We start from the raw sequence: 20,582 nt of genomic DNA, 5'->3' as shown, positions 1-20,582 counted from the left end.
ATTAGCAATGACATTTTCTTTGAAAAACGTGCTGTTGTTTAAGATCTGTAAAGGCCTTGCTAATGAGTTTCAGTGGGAAATGTGGCGATTTGATACCTGGGAACTTTAAAACACAGTAAGAAGTTTAACAACACCAGGTTAAAGTCCAACAGGTTTATTTGGTAGCAAAAGCCCGAGCATGAGTCATGATGAAAATCAGTGGGTGGGGCCTATTCCCGCTGGAGAGGTCGGCGGCATAGCGCTGAGCAGGCCACTGCGCATGCACCGATCTGTCATAGCGGAGATCGGCACATGTGCAGTAGCTTTGCACTGCCAGCCTTCCGATCGCTGGCCAGCCCCGCGACTCCGCATCGCTGTCTCTCTGATCCCCCCACCCCCCCGTGTGTGGCTTTTGCTACCAAATAAACCTGTTGGACTTTAACCTGGTGTTGTTAAACTTCTTACTGTGTTTACCCCAGTCCAACGCCGGCATCTCCACATCATAACTTTAAAACAACCAGGTACAAATTAGTTCACTCACTCAGCTGGACTTCATTCAACAAAAAGCAGATAAATTCTTCCACAGAGTAGCTGCTCAATATGGATTTTCCTTTGTTTGTTGTCCTGTATTAGTTGATTCTGTGTTATTAGTACCATCTTGGAGCATAGCTTCACAGGCTATGTGCCCACACCCCACCATCTAAGTCTTCACCCTTTGAACAATACAATGCTGGTACGCTCGCTGCAGCTTAATCGGCTGAGAAGCTGGGTTTGTAACATTTCAAACGACTGAGCAGTACAGTAAACTGTTGAAAAGTTCTAATGCAATGGCCAACTACATGTGACATGAAATTATATTTATAACCCAGCTATTACGCAGAACTTACAGCATAGAAATAGACCATTCAGCCCAACTGTTCTATGCTCCACACAAGCCTGCTCCCACTCAACTTCATCTAAACCTATCAGCATACTCTTCTATTATTTTGGCCCTCGCGTATTTATCTAGCTTCCCTTTAATTTTCCATTAGCATATTTTTAAAAATATTTATTCGTTCATGGGATGTGGGTGTCGCCGGATGGGCCAGCATTTATTGCCCATACCTGAGGGCATTTAAGAGTCAACCACATTGATGTGGATGTGGAGTCACATGTAGGCCAGACCGAGTAAGAATGGCAGATTTCCTTCCCTAAAGGACATTAGTGAACCACTTTTTACAACAGTTGACAATGGTTTCGTTATTAGACTTTTAATTCCAGGTTAATATTGAATTCAATTTTCACCTTCTACCATGTTGGGATTTGAACCCAGGTCCCCAGAGCATTACCCTGGGTCTCTGGTTTACTGGTCCAGTGACAATACCATTACATCACTACCTCCCCCAATTACAATATATGGTAGAGAGTTCCACATTCTAATCACTCTCTGGATAAAGATATCTCTTTCGAATTTCTTATCGGATTTATCAGTGACTAGCTTATATTTATGAACTCTTGTTTTTGATTTTCTCACAAGTGAAAACATCTTTCATCAAGCTCTTACATCATTTTTGATACCTCAAGGTTCTCGCATTCGTGGGAAATTGGAAATCCCATGGTTTGGATGTATAATTAAATTGTTACTATTACAAGAGAAAGCAGACCTAATAAGATAATAATTAAAATATAATTCTTGATCCAAGTTACTCAAGGACTGTGTACAATCTTTAAAACTTTATTTGTAGTTGTTTTTTTTAATTTAACACTTAAGTTCATAGAATCCTCACAGTACAGAAGGAGGCCATTCGGCCCTTTGAGCCTGTACTGACCACAATCTCACCCAGACCCTATTCCCGTAACGTCACACATTTACCCTGCTAATCCCCCTGACACTAGGGTCAATTTAGAATGGCCAATCCACCTAACCCACACATCTTTAGACTGTGGCAGGAAACCCACACAGACACGGGGAGAATGTGCAAACTCTACACAGGCAGTGACCCACGGCCAGAATTGAACCTGGATCCCTGGCGCTGTGAGGAAGTAGTGCCACCATTGGTCACAAATATGAACAACGTGAATCAGTGGCCATGATCCATGGACCAATCATTCAAATTCATTGTTCTGCTGAATTCCTTCCAGCTTTTCACTCACAGGAGCTGGATTAACATCCTCAGTTGTTACTTGGCCAGTGAAAAAGCTATTAGCAGCACAAGAGTCATGAAATGGCCATTATTTTAGTCAAACCCCAATTTCTTCAGCTGGGACCAACAGAATCTAAGAGGAGCTCAGCAAGCAGTGACTTGAAGTAGTTAACATTTCCACCAACAGCATTTACACAACAGGATGTGCACCCCTCAAATTAGAAAACAAATCACTCAATTACTTCACTTAATTTCCAAGCCAACATTTGCTTTATCACGCAGGATATTCTGTGCAAGTAATAAAATGTATCGCGTAACAGAGGATGCAGCTCTCGAAAAAGAAGGAACAGCTAACCTTAATATTGAAAATGGCTCTCGGGATTGCTCCTGTGTAGGTTTCAGTCAGTAATGTCACCGCTTTCAATTTGGATGCGTAGAGTTTCTGACCACAGTGGAGCCACTGTGTGTATGAAGCATTATAAGGAATGGGAGAGGGGGGTATAGTTTTCATCCTGCTTTATGGATCAACAGAATTCAGAGTGCACCAATACAAACAGTGTCAGATGACAATTGGGGAATGAGGACTCTTGTTGACAAACTCTGTGGGCATAATCTTACCGCCCGTTCACGCCACGCCCCCACGGCAGCAAAGATGGAGAATTTGGCAACAAGCCAAATCTCCGTTCACTGCAGCGGGATGGGAAAACTTCTGCTGGCATGAACGGTTAGAAAATTCCGGCCCTTGTCTGTATTAGGACAGGACAGAGATATAGCATGGAATAATAGATTTCCAGTTCTTTTGAAGAATTGTGATACCCAATGTATAATGTATAATAGGTAGCTAGGACATTGACGAACAACAATAATGAAGTGAACATCAAAATTAACACAGATACAAACCGTTTGGGGGTTTTTTCTGTCTGGGCCACGAAATAAAAATTCTGAACTAATTGTTTGGAATGAGGATTTTTTGCATGTTGTTGGGAGGAGCTGATCTTTTCTATCCTGTGGACAGCTGAGAGGCAGGAAGGCTGTCTAGAGGAAGGAGGGAAGAATGAGCATTTAAAATACATGCATTTTGAGTGAACACTGAAAATGTACCATGATTGCACATATTACAATGTAGATAATCAGGAATAAGAAGTTTTGGGGACAAATAGGTTTCCTAAAATCTTAGTAAAGTTTAAAAAGTGCTAAAGTGCTACGTAGTTAGTTTTATAGCCGAGACATTAATATTGGTGTTATCAGTAGATGAATACTTAGTTTATTGTTAATTAATGCTGGGGAATTCTTTAATTGTGTTAAAGATGGTATATAACTGGTTATACCATCAGCCTATATGATAGGATTTATGCTGGTTATGAAATATTGTTTCAGTAGATTTACTATTTTACAGTTACTGGTGAAAGGTAAATATGATAACTGCTCACAACGGAGGGAAACAGGAATAGGCCATTCAGCCCTGTATTTCAGTAAGACCATAACTGATCTTCCACCTTATTTCCTCTACCCTGTCTACATATCCCTTAATTTACTTAGTATCCAAAAATCTATTGATATGTGTCTTGAATTTGTTAGAGCAAAGAACGTTTGCCTAGACATTGTTGGACCCCTTGAAACTTTCTTGTGGACCTTTGGGGGTCCTGGACCTTTAGTTGAGTACACCTGCACTAAATGATTCCTAAGATAAGAGGGTTATCTTACATGGAGCAATTGTGTAGACTATGCCTATGTTCCATAGTATTTAGATTTAGACTTTGAGGCTTTCCCATATCTAGTGACACAAGAGGCAGACAAAACACACATGCTTATGTCCTGTTCCATAGCTAGTCTATTTCGGAGGCTATAGCTTAATGAACACCATTTCACATCAAGCATGATTGACTTACCACTTGCTGCAGGTGTTTTGTAAGGATTTACATGTTGATAATCAATCAGCTTGGCTCTGTTATGAACGCACCTTCCTTCACTATCGAGACCTGGGGTAGGACTCAAATTGAGTCATAGAGTCGTAGAGGTTCACAGCATGGAAACAGGCCCTTCAACCCAACTTGTCCATGCCGCCCCTTTTTTAAAAAAAACCCTAAGCTAATCCCAATTGCCCGCATTTGGCCCATATCCCTCTATACCCATCGTACCCATGTAACTATCTAAATGCTTTTTAAAAGATAAAATTGTACCCGCCTCTACTACTACCTCTGGCAGCTTGTTCCAGACTCTGTGAGAAAAAATTGTCCCTCTGGACACTTTTGTATCTCTCCTCTCTCACCTTAAACCTATGCCCTCTAGTTTTAGACTCCCCTACCTTTGGGAAAAGATATTGACTATCTACCTTGTCTATGTCTCTCATTATTTTATAGACGTCTATAAGGTCACCCCTTAGCTTTCTACGCTCCAGAGAAAAAAGTCCCAGTCCATTCAGCCTCTCCTTATAACTCAATCCATCAAGTCCCGGTAGCATCTTAGTAAATCTTTTCTGCACTCTTTCTAGTTTAATAATATCCTTTCTATAATAGGGTGACCAGAATTGCACACAGTATTCCAAGTGTGGCCGTACCAATGTCTTGTACAACTTTAACAAGATGTCCCAACTTCAGTATTCAATGTTCTGACCGATGAAACCAAGCATGCCGAATGCTTTCTTCACCACTCTGTCCACCTGTGACTCCACTTTCAAGGAGCTATGAACTTGTACCCCGAGATCTCTTTGTTCTGTAACTCTCCCCAACGCCCTATCATCAACTGAGTAAGTCCTGCCCTAGTTCAATCTACCAAAATGTATCACCTCGCATTTGTCTAAATTAAACTCCATCTGCCATTCGTCAACCCACTGGCCCAATTGATCAAGATCCGGAACCTCTGGTTCAGACGGCGAGATGCTACCCATTGTGCCAGAAGAACTCCTTCCTTAGAGTTTAGAAACACAGGACTTGACAGGGTAGATGCGTGAAGAATGTGTACTTTGGATGGGAAATTGAGAATGAGAGATCGGTCTCAAAATGGGGAATCGGTCACTTAGGACTGAGATGAGGATAAATTCCGTCACTCAAATGGTTGTTGAACCTTTGGGATTCTCCAACCAGCAGAACTACAAATGTTTAGGAGGCGACCTTACCTTCTAGTCCCACCAGTGGATGGGTGGGGTGAGCCGGTAAGATTGCAAGAGAGGTGAAAAATGAGGATTGCGGCCCAGATATCTGGCGAGATCAGCCTCGCGTCCGAAAAGGGCATGAGGCTGATTTCAGTACTTAAATCTATTTTAAATATGATTTAAATATTCGTGAGCTCGGGACGCAATCGTCTTCCCCACCCACCTCCTGGGTTAGGCCAAAGGGTGGGGGGGGGCTGATTGGCCGAGGAGGCCAACAGTTGTAGGCAGGGTGGGGGAAGGGGGGGAGGTGCATAATACCCAGGGGGTGGAGATGACTGACAGATCTCTCTGTTCTGTGCAATAGAACAGAGAGATCTGCACATGTACGATTGCGCCCTCTACTTTCAGCTGCCAGCTTTCTGGCAAGCTTGTGCCCCACCCCCTCCCCTCTTGGCAGGAAACAGATTGTGCAAGGAAAATGCACAGAGTGGCATAAGATTGGACTTGTGGCCTTGCCAAAATAAAACAGATCTGAAACTCTCCCATTTTCACACTCGTTCGGGACTTAGAATTTTTTTGGAAGATAGCCCCTTCAGTCTTTGAGTATATTCAAGGGAGCAATTGATAGATTTTTGAATGCTGAGGGAATGAAGGGTTATAGGTATTGTCACAATGCTCGAGTTGTGGTGGAAAGTCAGCATCATCTTATTGAATGGGTGGCTGAATAATGCACTGCTACCCCTCTTTCTGATGTGAACAACTACCAGATTTAAGGTACAATCAGACAATGGTTAATTATCAAAAGCTGGATTCTGAGTCCTGAATCAGTCGCAGGCAGTAGCCCTTCAGCAATGCTAGAAAATTGTAATTTTGTCTTAAAAGTTCAAATTATATTCCGAACTGTTGGAACATTTCTCTTGGTTTGATAGTTGTAAACCTTTCAACTTAATTGGAGCTTCCTGTCTTATTAATTGGTGTTTTTTTTTGTCAATTCTTGACTATCAACGTAATTTGTCAAACCATTTTGCCACATATTTGAAGTAATTGTCTTAATCTTATTCACACCAGTCCATATTTTCATCGGACCCAGAACCCTTAGGCCTTTTCAAAAGATTATGGGTGGAATCTTACAGCAATTCACGCCGGCGGGATTTTCTGGTCCCGCTGCAGTGAGCAGAGATTTGGCTGTGTGCCAAATTCCCCGTCCTCGCTTGCAGCGGCAGCGGGGCATGAATGGCCGGTAAGATCGTGCCCATAATGGGGAGGTAGTTCTCAGGGACTGCAGGTTTTTAGATGTGGAGCATAACTCATTTTTGAATTGACAACTACTTGAGATAAGTGTATCTTTCTTGCACACAAATCTTATGGGGATATTAAGGAAATAATTCTAATTCCTGTCTCACTTTATTGTTACAGTTCCTGGGAAACCCAGACTTCTAGTTAGTCATACACAGATGAACACTGCTCTTATTCAGTGGCACTCTCCTGTAGAAACCTTTGGACCCATTCTGGGTTATCGGTTAAAGTTTGGACGCAAAGACTCTGAACTGCTAACGACGTTGGAATTTTCAGAGAGGGATGATCATTACACAGCCACTGACATCCATAGAGGCACCTCTTATGTCTTCAAACTCTCCTCAAAAAATAAAGTTGGCTTCGGGGAAGAGATTGTGAAGGAAATCATAATCCCGGAAGAACGACCGAGTGGATTTCCCCAAAACCCACACACTGAAAGCTCCACAGCGTCAACTATTCAGCTGAGCTGGCAGCCACCAGTCTTAGCAGAACGGAATGGTTTTATCACGAAATACAATGTATTGTACAGAGATATCAACAGCCCAAACAATCGAATAGAGCTCTCTGTTTTTTCTCCTGAGACAAGTCTGAAGCTCACCAACCTAAAACCAGACACCACTTATGATATCAAAGTGAGAGCTCATACAAATAAAGGCCCTGGTCCATATAGTCCTAGTGTTCAATTCCGAACACTGCCACTGGATCCAGGTAGGACTTATCTATTTGTGTGCTCCTAGATGCAGGTGGGTGACGATATTAGGGAGTTGGGTCACAAGATTGTACAATAGATCTCACTGCTTTCTACCAACTTGAAAGGTAACGTTCTTGAGTCTTAATATACTTTGGGGTCTGAGCTCAAGTACATGCATACCGCTGAGACTGCACAAACCTGTATGACTCACAAAGGTAAGTTTTAATCACAGAGATTTACAGAAATTTAGGTTGATAACAGGTTGTTCGAAATGCAGGTAGGAGAGGTGATTTATGCATATTTTAAATGGGCAAGAACACTGATACGGGTCCAAGCAGAAAGTTAGAACGGTCCCATCTAAACTGTCGCTCTCCTTACTTTTTCAGCAGTGTTTGCAAAAAATTTTCATGTTAAAGCTGTTATGAAGACATCGGTTTTGTTAACATGGGAGATTCCTGAGAATTACAACACTGCCATTCCTTTCAAAGTGAGTTATTTTGCCTGTAAAATATTTCCTGTGGCATGTTTGATTATGTGGCAGTGTGGCAGAGTTTTTAATTATTAAAGATGATTTGCCACTCACATTTCTTTCAGATAGGGATGACCATCGTGGATGTCATTATAGAAATGCATAACCGCACCAATTTCCACTGACCGTTTCTTTAACATAGATATTGATACACTTGTTTTGAATGGAATTTCATGACTGACAATAATTTCAATCCTTTAATCTTCTGTTTCCATTATTGGGGGAAGTGTGAGATTATATTACAGTAATCGGCAGATTCAGTAAATACAACCCCACTTTTTTGGGGGGTTTCGCTGATGATTGTTACCACTGAAGATTGAGCCAGGTACAAATTGGCATAGGGACAAACAGATGAAGAAAGTCCACACGTAGCTGAAGGAGAGCATGAGCAATTTGTTTAAGTGTGTGTCCCCTTCCTGCATTAACGTGCACATGTGATAATCTACAGGGACCGACTTGTGCAAGACCTGCATGGGAACTTTTGAGTTCTGCACCGCTTAGAGAGAACATTGAGGGTGAGGAGATGGTGTTGCAGGGGTGAGGTGGACTGGTAGAAGTTACAGAAACCTAATGGAAAAGCAGCAGAAAAATACGTCAGATTTAATGTTCGCTACAAGGGTCCGACCCACTAGATTGAGAAACACTGCAAAACATGCATCACTTCCTTGTGGGGGCCCGACAAAAATGAGTTCATGTTAGGCACTTAACTCGTCAGCATCAGACCTTCCCCAGGGATTTTGGAACCTGCTGGAGGAAATCCCATCCACTGAGAGCTGCTGATCAGACATTGACTGACAGCTGTCCATTGCCAGCATCGCCACTGGGCTGAGAAGCTATTGCCAGAGGTGCTCCAGGGACTTCACCAGGGATCCTCATTGGATAGCCTCTGGTGATTGAGGGAGGGATTGGGGTCATGGTGGGGGCGGGGGGATGGATGTTAGAGACAAGGGCAGCCTCCCTTCTTTCCAAAGCTGGGTCTCTTAATTGGTCGCAAAGTACCTGACTATGAGGATCCCCCCCACAACCCCCCCCTCAACTTCCCACAAGGCTGCTGTAAACAAAACGAGGTTGCTCACTGGCCTTTGGGAAGCATGGGAAGGGGTTACTCCCATTTAATCCCTGAGCCGCCACTAAATTCTGATTGACTCATGGATAAGTTGTGTCAGTTGGCTACTAATGAGCCTAATTGACATCCCACCATGAGTGGGCGAATCTCTTGTATCGGTCCATTCCCGTCTCCGATTTAATCACAGGAGTTTTTCCGGCACCAAAAGTCTGAAAGGAAGCCTGTCCTTTCCCATGGTTAAGTTGACCTGGTCACCATGTTTCAATCACAATTAAATTCCATCCATAGTGAAGAGGACAACTTGAAGGGAGTGTTGTAAATAACACAAATGAATCATAGAATACCTACAGTACAGAAGGAGGCCATTCAGCCCATCGAGCCTGCACTGACAATCCCACCTCAGCCCTATCCCCATAACCTCACATATTTATCCTGCTCATCTCCCTGATACTAAGTGTCAATTCAGCATGGCCAATCAATCTAACTCACACAAGTTTGGATTGTGGGAGGAAACTGGAGCAATTGGAGGAAATGGCCAGAGATTGAATAAAGGCACAGAGCATAAAGTTAAAATATTTTTAAAACAAAGTGAATGAAATCATTTCAAAAAGCCCGTTTGTGTGGTGGTGCATAGAAGTGTGCAAGGCAAACTGGCTGAACGGGAGACAATGACAATGGGCGGCACAGTGGTTAGCACTGCTGCCTCGCAGTGCCAGTGACCCAGGTTCAATTCCGGCCTCGGGTCACTGCCTGTGTGGAGTTTGCACATTCTCTCCATATCTGCGTGGGTTTCCTCCGGGTGCTCTGGTTTCCTCCCACGGTCCAAAGATGGTGTGGGTTAGGTTGACTGGCCATGATAAATTGACCCTGGTGTCAGGGGATTAACAGGGTAAACATATGGAGTTACAGGAATCCCTGGGTGGGATTGTGGTCAGTGCAGACTCGATGGGCCTCCTTCTGCACAGTAGGGATTCTATGATTCTATGACTGAAATAGAGGATCTGGAAATTGTAGGATAATTGGAACACTGACTGGAATTTTCCAGGCTTATTGAAGGCAGGCTAGGAAGAGGATAGGCTGACAAAACGGGGACGAGAAGGTTTTTTCAGGGTTGCCCATTGTCTTCCCATTGTCATGGCATTATGGCTGTGAGGGCGGGGTGGGGTAAACTGGCAGATATACCACCCACTGGTAGCCCAATTGAAACACTTAAGTAGCCAATTAAGGACCTCTTTTAGCCTCAACGGGCATTTTGCCCCACGTGGAAAGGACTCGCCACCATGCAGGGAGACCACCAAGACTCTCTGCAGGTTGTTGGAGATTGGGGTGGGTAATGGGGCAGTGGGGGGGAACCTCCATTTTGGTCATTGAATGGTCAATGAACAGGTCCAACAGCAGCAATAGTCATTCGTACGGCAACAGTGCCACCTGCTCTCAATGACCAGCCCCCATTGGCTACATTGGGAGACAGGTTGGCATCTAAATAATGGAGGACACGCAATATTTAAGATGGAAAGAGAAGGAAGGAGGGCAGGTGGAATAGCTATACTTGTTAAAGGGAACATAATAGCAGTAGTAAAAAAAAGATGTAACTGGCAGGAATGTAGATACAGAATTCATGGTGATTGTTATGAAAGAAGGAACCCATCACTCTAATAGGGGCATAGAGTGGATGGCCAAATAGTGGAAGGGAACCTGAGAAAAGAAGTAAATGACAGGCATAGAATAATACTCATGGGAAATTTCAACTATCCCACAATGAACTGTCTTGAAAAATGTGCAACAGGTGAGCTCACAGGTCATGACAGAGGAACTGCAGAAGTATTATATAGATACTTCATCTCAATTTTTAACTGAAGAAGCCAACCAAACAGACTCTGGGGGCAAGGGGGATTTTCCTCTATCATTTTCAGTGGTTGGGAAAGCTAGAGGGGCTGAAGAATTCAACCAGTGTACCAAAACAACAATTATGCTGACGGGCATAAGATAGTCCCCGCCTCCTGCCAAAGATGTAATGAGGTTCCTGCCATGACAGGTTGGTAACCCCATCCCATACATTTGAATGTTATTAGTGGATCGCCCTGCAGTATTATCCCCCCACATGAGGATTCCTCCTTGGCCGCTGGCTTGCTGTCTCACCGGTGGGGTTTGTAACAGGCCCTGACGACCAGGGACCTGGTGAACATTCTCCACCAGGATGTGCACATAAGCCTGGGAGAGAGGGTCGTGCCTGGGCAGAACCCTGGCAGTGGCAGGGGGCAGTGCTAGGGACACCGCTGGGGGTGGAGGGGGTTCCGTGTCTGTGGGGGGAGTTCCTTTTTTTAAATTTTCCTCTCAGGAGCCGAGCCCACCCTGCTAGAATGACACCGTGGGACCTGCACCTTAACTATTTTTTTTCTAAGTGTTTGAAAATACAGCAGGAAAACCCGGCAAGGCAGCTGGCGGGCTGCTCTCCACTTTTCCCAGAAAAAAAAAATTCCACCCTAGAAGATGTGCTTGAAAGTGCATTTGAGACAAAAGGAGAGAAAATAACTGACAAATTCACAAAACAAAAGTGGAAAGAATGCAGAGCTAGATGATATGCACCTAAATATGTTTGAAGAAATTAGGAAGGAGATGACAGAAGCACGAGTTTATGTTCCATTGCAGAGAGGATAATGACAGACAACTGGGGACAACTAATGTTCCAATATACAAAATGGAATATAGAACACTGGGAATTGTCGATCAGTCAACTTAACGTCAGTGGGAGGAATGATGCTTATACCATACTAAAATGAGTCATAGAAGAGCACCTGGAGACAGAAAATATACTTACAAATAATTAGCATGGTTTCCAAAAGGCTAAATTATGCTTATCTTTGAAGAGGTGGCATTGGAGTATGAGGGAGCATGGGGCAGGTGGGATGCATGAGTTGGCGTGGGGGGGCGGGGGGGCGTGCATGGGTGGTTGCTAAGGGGATGTGAGGGTTGAGGGATATCAGACCGAACAGATTCTCCCTTCATCTCAGAGAACTAAGTTGGGACTACTGACTAAGACCACCTGGGCACTCTGAGAACGACTGGCCAATCAGAAGCCAGCAGCTCTCCAGTACCGGTGGCGCCACTAGAAGCAGAGGCCACTGCCGGTGCTGCATAGGCCCAGGCTAAAGATTGTTACTGAAGCTCTAGCAAAGGCAGCTGAGCTGGGATTGCCAGGGCAGTCAGAGGCTTCGGTGAAGCGAGGGAGCAGGGTTCGTTTTCAGAGCATGCAGGAGTCTTCACACGTTGGTGGTCTTCCAGTGGACACAGGCTGTGCAAATAGAACACCGCCACCACCTGGCTGCAGGCACACCCACCAGGATTTACCTGACGGATTGCTCATATGATGTACTCCTGCCCTCCAGCAGCAGAATGAGGCCCTTAAGTGGCCACTTAAGGACCTTGGCAAGAGACTCTTTTGTCTCCACAAAGTACTTACGTTCAACAAAAGACTGGTCCAGTTCTATTTTTGAAATTTCAGTACAGAATGAAGAATGCAGCTCCTTCAAATTGGATATTCCACCCCGCTTAACGGATCAATGCAGGAGGGAAGGGTTAGCTGCTGTTGTGTGTGGATTTATAATAGTCATATTCCAGCCCAAACAAAACTCTGAAATATAGCATTACATGTTAAAAGTTGCTTTTTAGTTTGTATAGACTTACAGTTTCATTAAAAAAAACCCAATGAAGGCAGTTAGGAAATGGAATTCCTGTCCTTGATCCTTATTACCAAAAAAGTCATTGTGAGTACATATTGGACAATTGTGTTTTGTACTCCCGCCAACATTCTTATCAACCACAGGAATTCAATCCCTTAAGCGTCCCCTCTGCAGCCTGAACTCAAGCCTGTCTGTATTATGCTCCCAGAATGTTGGTGTTTCAATCAAATACTTTTTCTCTCCTGTTGAATCGTCTTTAACCTGGGAGGAAATGTTATGTCACTTGGACATTTTCCTTTTCCCTGCTAAATACACGAAAGTAAGGATATTCCTCCAATGCAATACTTCCATTCATTGTGAACACCATTTTCATTACTTTTGGCTTTGCACCAAGCCTGCATTCCCTAGTAACTTATAAATATCCTTTTTGAATGATTCAGTACTCAGCATTCACTGTGCAAAGTAACAGTCTGCTCAGAACATTTAACTGAGCTTCAAGCTCCGACTCCAGTTGAATTTGGCTTGTGCTCTAACAGTTTATGGTAATGTCTTTAAATTCTTCTCTCTTCCCCCTTCAAACAAAGCAATAACCAATTGATTGCTGTCATGGTTTTAAATGTTCCCTCCATTTCCTTTTTCCTAACGAGACCAGATTGAGTTCTTTTAGTCTCTTTACAATTTTATGAACTAAGGCCGAGAATTGTCCTTGATTTCTTTTGAATTCTTTTTACTGCCACTGTCATTTTATGTGTGCAGTGATCACAATCAGTTACAATACAATCTCGCTTGACTGACATTTTTATGCACTGTTAGTGTCACTTCCTCAGAATCAAGGCATTTTTACATTACAGCTCCTTGTAGTCCAGGCCTGAGAGCATCACCAAAACAACTTTCTTGCATCAGTCCCTCTTATATACGTCTACCTATAGTCTCCCGTATGCCAATATTGGAGGGGTTTCATATTCTATGCAAGAAATCTTCAGGGTACCACCGTAGAATAAGATAGCCGAACATAGCTGCCCCTTCTTTGCTGTTTCAGATGCTGAAAATCACTAGAGTTGATGCACATGTTGACTTATATTGCATTGTGGGGATTGAACTTGAGCTGCTTCTGTATGTCCACGAGCTTTTCTCGCAACCACTATTTTGTGTCACCACGGCCATTTTGCTGCACTAAACCAACTCAACCTGTTTCGCAGGCTAGCAGAGGCTAGCTCTATCAGTGGTGCGAGATCCATGAAAAAGTGGGCCTGCGCTGTCACTGGCTGGATGGAAATTAATCTGATTTTACCTGCGTGTGACAACCATAGGGCCAAGATCCATGTGCTTGCAGGCAGCAAAACTCTAATAAAGTTATCGTACATCTAAATACATGTGTCCACTTACACATCATGCCAGCCTATTTGCCTTGACAAATACTGCCATCAAAATTAATGATACCTTCAATGTTAGGTTGCTATCACCCTCATTATATAATTTCTTCCTTATTCATTGATGGGATGTGGGTAATACTGGCAAGGCCAGTATTGATTGCCAATCTCTAATTGTCCTTGGCAAGGTGGTGCTGCACCAATGTTAAGGCTATTTATCATTCCAGTTATAATTTCGTGTGGATCCTTTAGCACTGCATCTCTTCTAGATAGCTCTGCTTACCCATGTGATACACTTACCCATCCACATTTAGATTTTTCACCTTCCAAGTTGTTCATTATTAAAATATGAGCCCCAGACCTAGGGATAGATGATGGCTCACTCAGGTTGCAGTTTTCTAGTTAGAACTATTACTGCAGCTAGCTGTCCCATTTAGTGTTACTAACTACCTCATTATACAATTATACATTTCCTTTCTGAACCCTTGAACTATTCAATGTATTCTTGATTTATCAGCTGCTTGCTGGAAGACAGCATGTACAGTATTTATCACAATCTCTCATTTCACATTCTCTTGTTACATTTTTACAGAACTAATTCAGAATCACAGAACTGTTACTGCAAAGAAGGAGGCCATTTGGTCCATTGTGTCTGCACTTGCTTTCCGAATGAGCAACTCACCTGGTTTCATTATTCTTCCTTCTCCCCATAACCCTGCGCATTTTTTCTGTTTAGATAACAGCCTAATTCCTTATTGAATGCTTCAGCTGAACCTGCCTCCATCAGGCAGAAAATTCCAGACCCTAACTACTCACTGCATGAAAACGTTTTTCTTTGCTTCTTTTGCTAATTACTTTAAATCTGTGCCTCCTTCTTCTCAGTCCTTTCATGCGAACCATAGAATCCCCACAGTGCAGAAGGAGGTCACTCAGCCCATTGAGTCTGTACCGACTCTCCACCAGAGCATCCTACCCACATCCACCCTATCCCTGTAACCCCACGCATTTACCATGGCTAACTGACCTAAGCTACACATCTTTGAAAACTAAGGGACAATTTAGCATGGCCAACCCACCTAACCTTCACAGCTTTGGGAGGAAACCAGAGCAGTCAGAAGAAACGCATGCAGACAAGGGGAGAACATGCAAACTCCACGCAGACTGTCGCCCAAGGCCGGATTCGAAACTGGGTCCCTGGCGCTGTGAGGCAGCAGTGCTAGTCACCGTGCCGCCCTGTCTGAGAACAGTTTTGCCCTATCTACTATCGCTGTTTCCTGCTTTCAGCCAATTCTGTATCCATGTTGCTACTGTCCCTTTTATTGCATGGCACAACTCTGTTTGGCACTTTATGGAGCATCCTTTGGAAGGTCATGTACAATGCATCAATAGCATTGCCCTCATCAACCATCTGTTACCTTGTCAAAAAAGCTCCAGCAAGTTAGTTAAATATGACTTTCTCTTAAGAAATCCATGTTGGTTTTCCTTAATTTGCCAGCATTTGTCCATGTGACTATTAACTTTGTCCCGGATTATTGTTTCCAGAAGGTTCCCCGCCACCAGCGTCAAACTGACTGCCTGCAGTTGCTGGGCTTGATCTTACACCGTTTATTGAACAAGGGTGTAATGTTTGCAATCCTCCAGTCCTCTGGCACTAACCCTGAGTCTCAGGAAAACTGAAAAACTATGGTCAGTGCCTCCTCAATTCCAATGCTCAATTCTCACAATATCCTCGGGTACATCTCATCTGGTCCTGATGCCTTATCAACTTTAAGTATAGCTAACCTATCAAACATCTCCTCCTTTTCAATTTGAGACCTTTCTGGGCCAGAATTTTACAGCCGCGCCCATCAAGGGAATCAGAGCGAGTGGACTGGAAAGGTCCATTGACCTCGGGCAGGATTTTACGGTTTTGGGACGAGCGGAGGCTGTAAAATCCTGTCCTCATGTCTGAATTACTTCCTCTTTTACCCTGGCCTGGATAGCATCTTCTACATTGGAAAAGACAGGTGCAAAGTATTCATTGAATACATCAGCAATGTCCTCTGCTTCCATGCATAAATTCCCTTTTTGCTCCCTCATCATCCCTACTCCTTTTACCACCTTTTTATTACTTATACAAACGTTATAGGAATTGAACTGTCTTTCTTGAATTCATATCAGCTAGTTACTACCTCTCACTTGATGATTTTGCATTGCTCTCTGTAGGTGAGCCTCCAATGTGATTTTTCCTGCATAGATATAAATGGTGACTAACCAGTAATTCCTTAAATCCAGTTTTAAAAGCGAGACAGAGTGAGCTGCTTTCCAGTTCTCTAATATGACCCATCTCCAACGAACTGTGAAGAATATCTACAGCACTCACACCCCCTACTTCGACCCTCATTTATTTAATTACTGGAAGCTATTTCAACTGGTCCTGCCTGACATTTAATGAAGATTAAAACCTCTGGTTTTGTTCATGCCCACTCCATTTCTGATAACTATTTTCTCCATCAATTTGGTTACAGCCCCCAACCTTCCCGTTACAGGATTGTACACACTCTCAGGCATTTTCAAAGATGTGCGGATTAGGTTGATTGGCCATGATAAATTGCCCCTTATTGTCAGGGGGACTAGGAGGGTAAATATGTGGAGTTACAGAGATAGGACCTGGGTGTGATTGTTATCAGTGCAGGCTCGATGAGCCAAATGGCCTGCTTTCTGCATTGTAGGGATTCTATGAACATGGTGTGTTGGGGATCTTGAGCAATTAAAATTATTCTATGATTTTCTCTTATAAGGAAAGTAATTTAAGTGTTTCTTTTATTTATCCAGTCTTTCACCTCTGTTATCCTGGAGCAATTGCACAACATGTTCTCCTGTACAATGCCTGACAGGAATACGTTTTTTAAAATAAAAATCACTAAAGAGCAAGCACCGAGTAAATGCCACTGAAAGACTTGGTGCAAAAGCTTTCAATTGTCTTAGAATCGCTACAGTGCAGAAGGAGGCCACTCAGCCTATTGAACCTGCACCAACAACGATCCCACCCAGGCCCTATCCCTGTAATCCCACATATTTACCCTGCTAGTCCTCCTGACACCAAGGGACAATTTGGCATGGCCAATCAACCTAACGCGCACATCTTTGAGAGGAAACTGGAGCACCGGAGGAAACCCACGCAGACACAGGGAGAATGTGCAAACATCAAACAAACAATGATCCGGGGCCAGAATTGAACCCAGGACCCTGACGCGGTGAGGCAGCATTGTGCTAACCACTGTGCCACCATGCCGCCCTCCCAAATAACATGATACTTTGAAATAAGCATTTATTTCGGACATATGGTCCGAAATTAACATTAGCCTGGGCTTTTACAAATTAGCACAGCTGTTAGAAAAGCAAGGTGCTGCAGATGCTAAAATTCTGAGCTAAGAATTGAAAATACCAGAAAAACTCAATGGCTCAGATAGAATCTGTTGGGAGAGAAACAGAGTTATTACTGAAGGTGGATACCCTTTTACCAGAACTGTTCAGCTGTCAATTACGTTTCAGTATTTTGAATTAATGATGACCAGTGGGTTATTAAGGAGCTAATGGAGTTTTTTTTAAACTGATTAGATCATCTACAATAATGACCATATTGAAGTGGACGGGAGAGCTACACAGAAGCTAATCACCAATTTAGACCCCGACACGTCCTACTCATTTGTATTGACCAATCGAGGAAACAGTGCTGGGGGACTACAGCAAGTGGTTTCAGCACACACAGCGCCAGACCTGCTCCGCACCAAGCCAGTCCTGATTGAGAAAACCAATTCTGATGGAATGCTAACTGTTGAGCTGTCAGAAGTGCCAACACCACCAGCCCCAGTGAAGTAAGTAGCAGTGATTAATCAGCCAGTAGTCTAGAGTTTTGCTCAGCTCTCTTCTCTTACATTATACTTTTTTACCATATTTTCCTTAAATTGTGTTTAACAATTTCCAAATGAACAGAATTTTCATTACTCCTTGGAACAATAGCATGTTGTGTACTTGGTTGGATTTTTCCAACAGCAATAATTTGAAGCTATTTGACTGCTATCACTAACTTGATTTTCCACATTACTGAAACTAAGTGACTGCCTGACTTTTATTTCCCATCTCACATCTAGTTGTTAAGTGCAAAGGAACTGGTTGGCTGAATCCAAAAGTAGCCAAGTTGGCATTCATACTGAAGCTAAGCTGAGAGCCCAGACTTCTATTAGAATATCAGGACACCTACTTTATAGAACAGTACAGCAGAGTACAGGCCCTTCGGCCCTCGATGTTGTGCCGAGCTTTGTCCGAAATTAAGATCAAGCTATCCCACTCCCTATCATTCTGGTGTGCTCCATGTGCCTATCCAATAACCGCTTGAAGTTTCCTAAAGTGTCCGACTCCACTATCACAGCAGGCAGTCCATTCCACACCCCAGCCACTCTCTGAGTAAAGAACCTACCTCGGACATCCCTCCTATATCTCCCACCACGAACCTTATAGTTATGCCCCCTAGTAACAGCTACATCCACCCGAGGAAATAGTCTCTGAACGTCCACTCTATCTCATAGAAATCATAGAAACCCTACAGTGCAGAAGGAGGCCATTCGGCCCATCGAGTCTGCACCGACCACAATCCCACGCAGGCCCTACCCCCACATATTTTACCCGCTAATCCCTCTAACCTACGCATCCCAGGACTCTAAGGGGCAATTTTTTTAACCTGGCCAATCAACCTAACCCGCACATCTTTGGACTGTGGGAGGAAACCGGAGCACCCGGAGGAAACCCACGCAGACACGAGGAGAATGTGCAAACTCCACACAGACAGTGACCCGAGCCGGGAATCGAACCCGGGACCCTGGAGCTGTGAAGCAGCAGTGCTAACCACTGTGCTACCGTGCCGCCCATCTATCCCCCTCATCATCTTATAAACCTCTATTAAGTCACCTCTCATCCTCCTGCGCTCTAAAGAGAAAAGCCCTAGCTCCCTCAACCTTTCCTCATAAGACCTACCCTCCAAACCAGGTAGCATCCTGGTAAATCTCCTTTGCACTCTCTCCAATGCTTCCACGTCCTTCTTATGGTGGGGTGACCAGAACTGCGCACAATATTCCAAATGTGGTCTCACCAAGGTCCTGTACAGTTGCAGAATAACCCCACGGCTCTTAAACTCAAACCCCCATTAATAAACGCTAACACACGATAGGCCATCTTCATGGCTCTATCCACTTGAGTGGCAACCTTCAGAGATCTGTGGATATGAACCCCAAGATCTCTCTGTTCCTCCACATTCCTCAGAACCCTGCCGTTGACCCTGTAACCCGCATTCAAATTTGTCCTACCAAAATGAATCACCTCGCACTTATCAGGGTTAAACTCCAACTGCCATTTTGCGGCCCAGCTCTGCATCCTATCAATGTCTCTTTGCAGCCTACAACAGCCCTCCACCTCATCCACTACTCCAACAATCTTGGTGTCATCAGCAAATTTACTGACCCACCCTTCAGCCCCCTCCTCCAAGTCATTGATAAAAATCACAAATAGCGGAGGACCCAGCACTGATCCCTGTGGTACACCGCTGGTAACTGGTCTCCAGTCTGAAAATTTTCCATCCACCACCACCCTCTGTCTTCTATGAGATAGCCAGTTACTTATCCAATCAGCCAAATTTCCCTCTAACCTACACTTCCCAGCAGGGAACTTGTTTGATTGACAGCCCAGGCTCTCTGAATTTATTTTTAAAAGGTCCCCTCAGGCACACTAGGATTTATGATTGATGCTAAGCTATGAACCATGACTCCTGAAAAAGCTGGTCCAACTGCATGAAAATTGTGGATGAGTAAGCCAGGCCCATCCCTGCAATGGAGTTGGTCAGATCAGGAGTAAGAGTTTTAACAACACCAGATGAAAGTCCAACAGGTTTATTTGGTAGCAAATGCCATTAGTTTTTGGAGCGAAATATTTCCACTCCATCTGACGAAGGAGCAGCGCTCCGAAAGCAAATGGCATTTGCTACCAAATAAACCTGTTGGACTTTAACCTGGTGTTGTTAAAACTCTTACTGTGTTTACCCCAGTCCAACACCGGCATCTCCACATCAGATCAGGAGTGCCAGACACGGGCTTCTGACAGGAAGCAGCCTGCACTCTTTAAAGATACTCCTGAAAATCATACTGCCTGGGAATGGGTTCGGGAATCCTGGGATGGGGATTCACCAGCCATTTGTAAAGGGCTCCCAAGTCAATCTGACTCTGCAAATCCAAGCCAGAAAGTTAAGAGGTGGCTGAATGGAGTTTTCAGCATAAGAGAGGTTTTGTCAGAGTAGATGGAACAAAGCTATTCCCTCTGCTAAGTGGATCAATAACTAGAGGTTCAAAGATTTAAAATCATTGATTGACAAGAGACCTAGAAAAGACATGAGGAAGATTTATTTCACTAAATGTTGTTGGGATCTGGAATGCCACATTCCAGGGTTTCCCAAACTTTTCATCCATGGAATACTTTTGACCTCCCATTTTGCTGAGAGAACCATTGAGGAACAATCTTATTAGCTTGAAGAAGTAAACCACAAAAAAATATTATTATTGTGTAATATGTACAAACATACAAACACAAACTTAAAATATGTTTATATGCCTTATGTATGCATTATTTATATTTAAAATGTTCTGTTATCTCCCCCCCCTCCCCCCTCTCTCAGCTCCCTGGACTCAAATAATATAAGGGGCACTGAGGGAGAGGAATTCATGCAGTGTGC

The 20,582-nt window shown here is 43.7% G+C and overlaps 1 protein-coding gene across 14 annotated transcripts in view; it reads left to right on the top strand.

Annotated features, from left to right (window-relative positions):
* ptprda (protein tyrosine phosphatase receptor type Da) overlaps positions 1-20,582 on the top strand; it is a 595,150-nt gene that overhangs the window by 441,006 nt on the left and 133,562 nt on the right. For 10 of the 14 annotated variants that reach the window (XM_078214119.1, XM_078214118.1, XM_078214117.1 and 7 more), the window contains 3 exons: positions 6,610-7,197; positions 7,567-7,667; positions 17,426-17,682. In XM_078214119.1, the coding sequence (XP_078070245.1) occupies positions 6,610-7,197; positions 7,567-7,667; positions 17,426-17,682 (946 nt within the window). The remainder of the gene's footprint in view (positions 1-6,609; positions 7,198-7,566; positions 7,668-17,425; positions 17,683-20,582) is intronic. The other 4 variants (XM_078214114.1, XM_078214111.1, XM_078214113.1 and 1 more) reach the window with 1 other exon arrangement.

This window comes from Mustelus asterias, chromosome 6 (assembly GCF_964213995.1).
Source record: "Mustelus asterias chromosome 6, sMusAst1.hap1.1, whole genome shotgun sequence".
In the NCBI taxonomy this organism is placed as follows: domain Eukaryota; kingdom Metazoa; phylum Chordata; class Chondrichthyes; order Carcharhiniformes; family Triakidae; genus Mustelus; species Mustelus asterias.
Note: the sequence above shows the minus strand (reverse complement) of the source record. Positions and strands in the feature narration are given on the sequence as shown.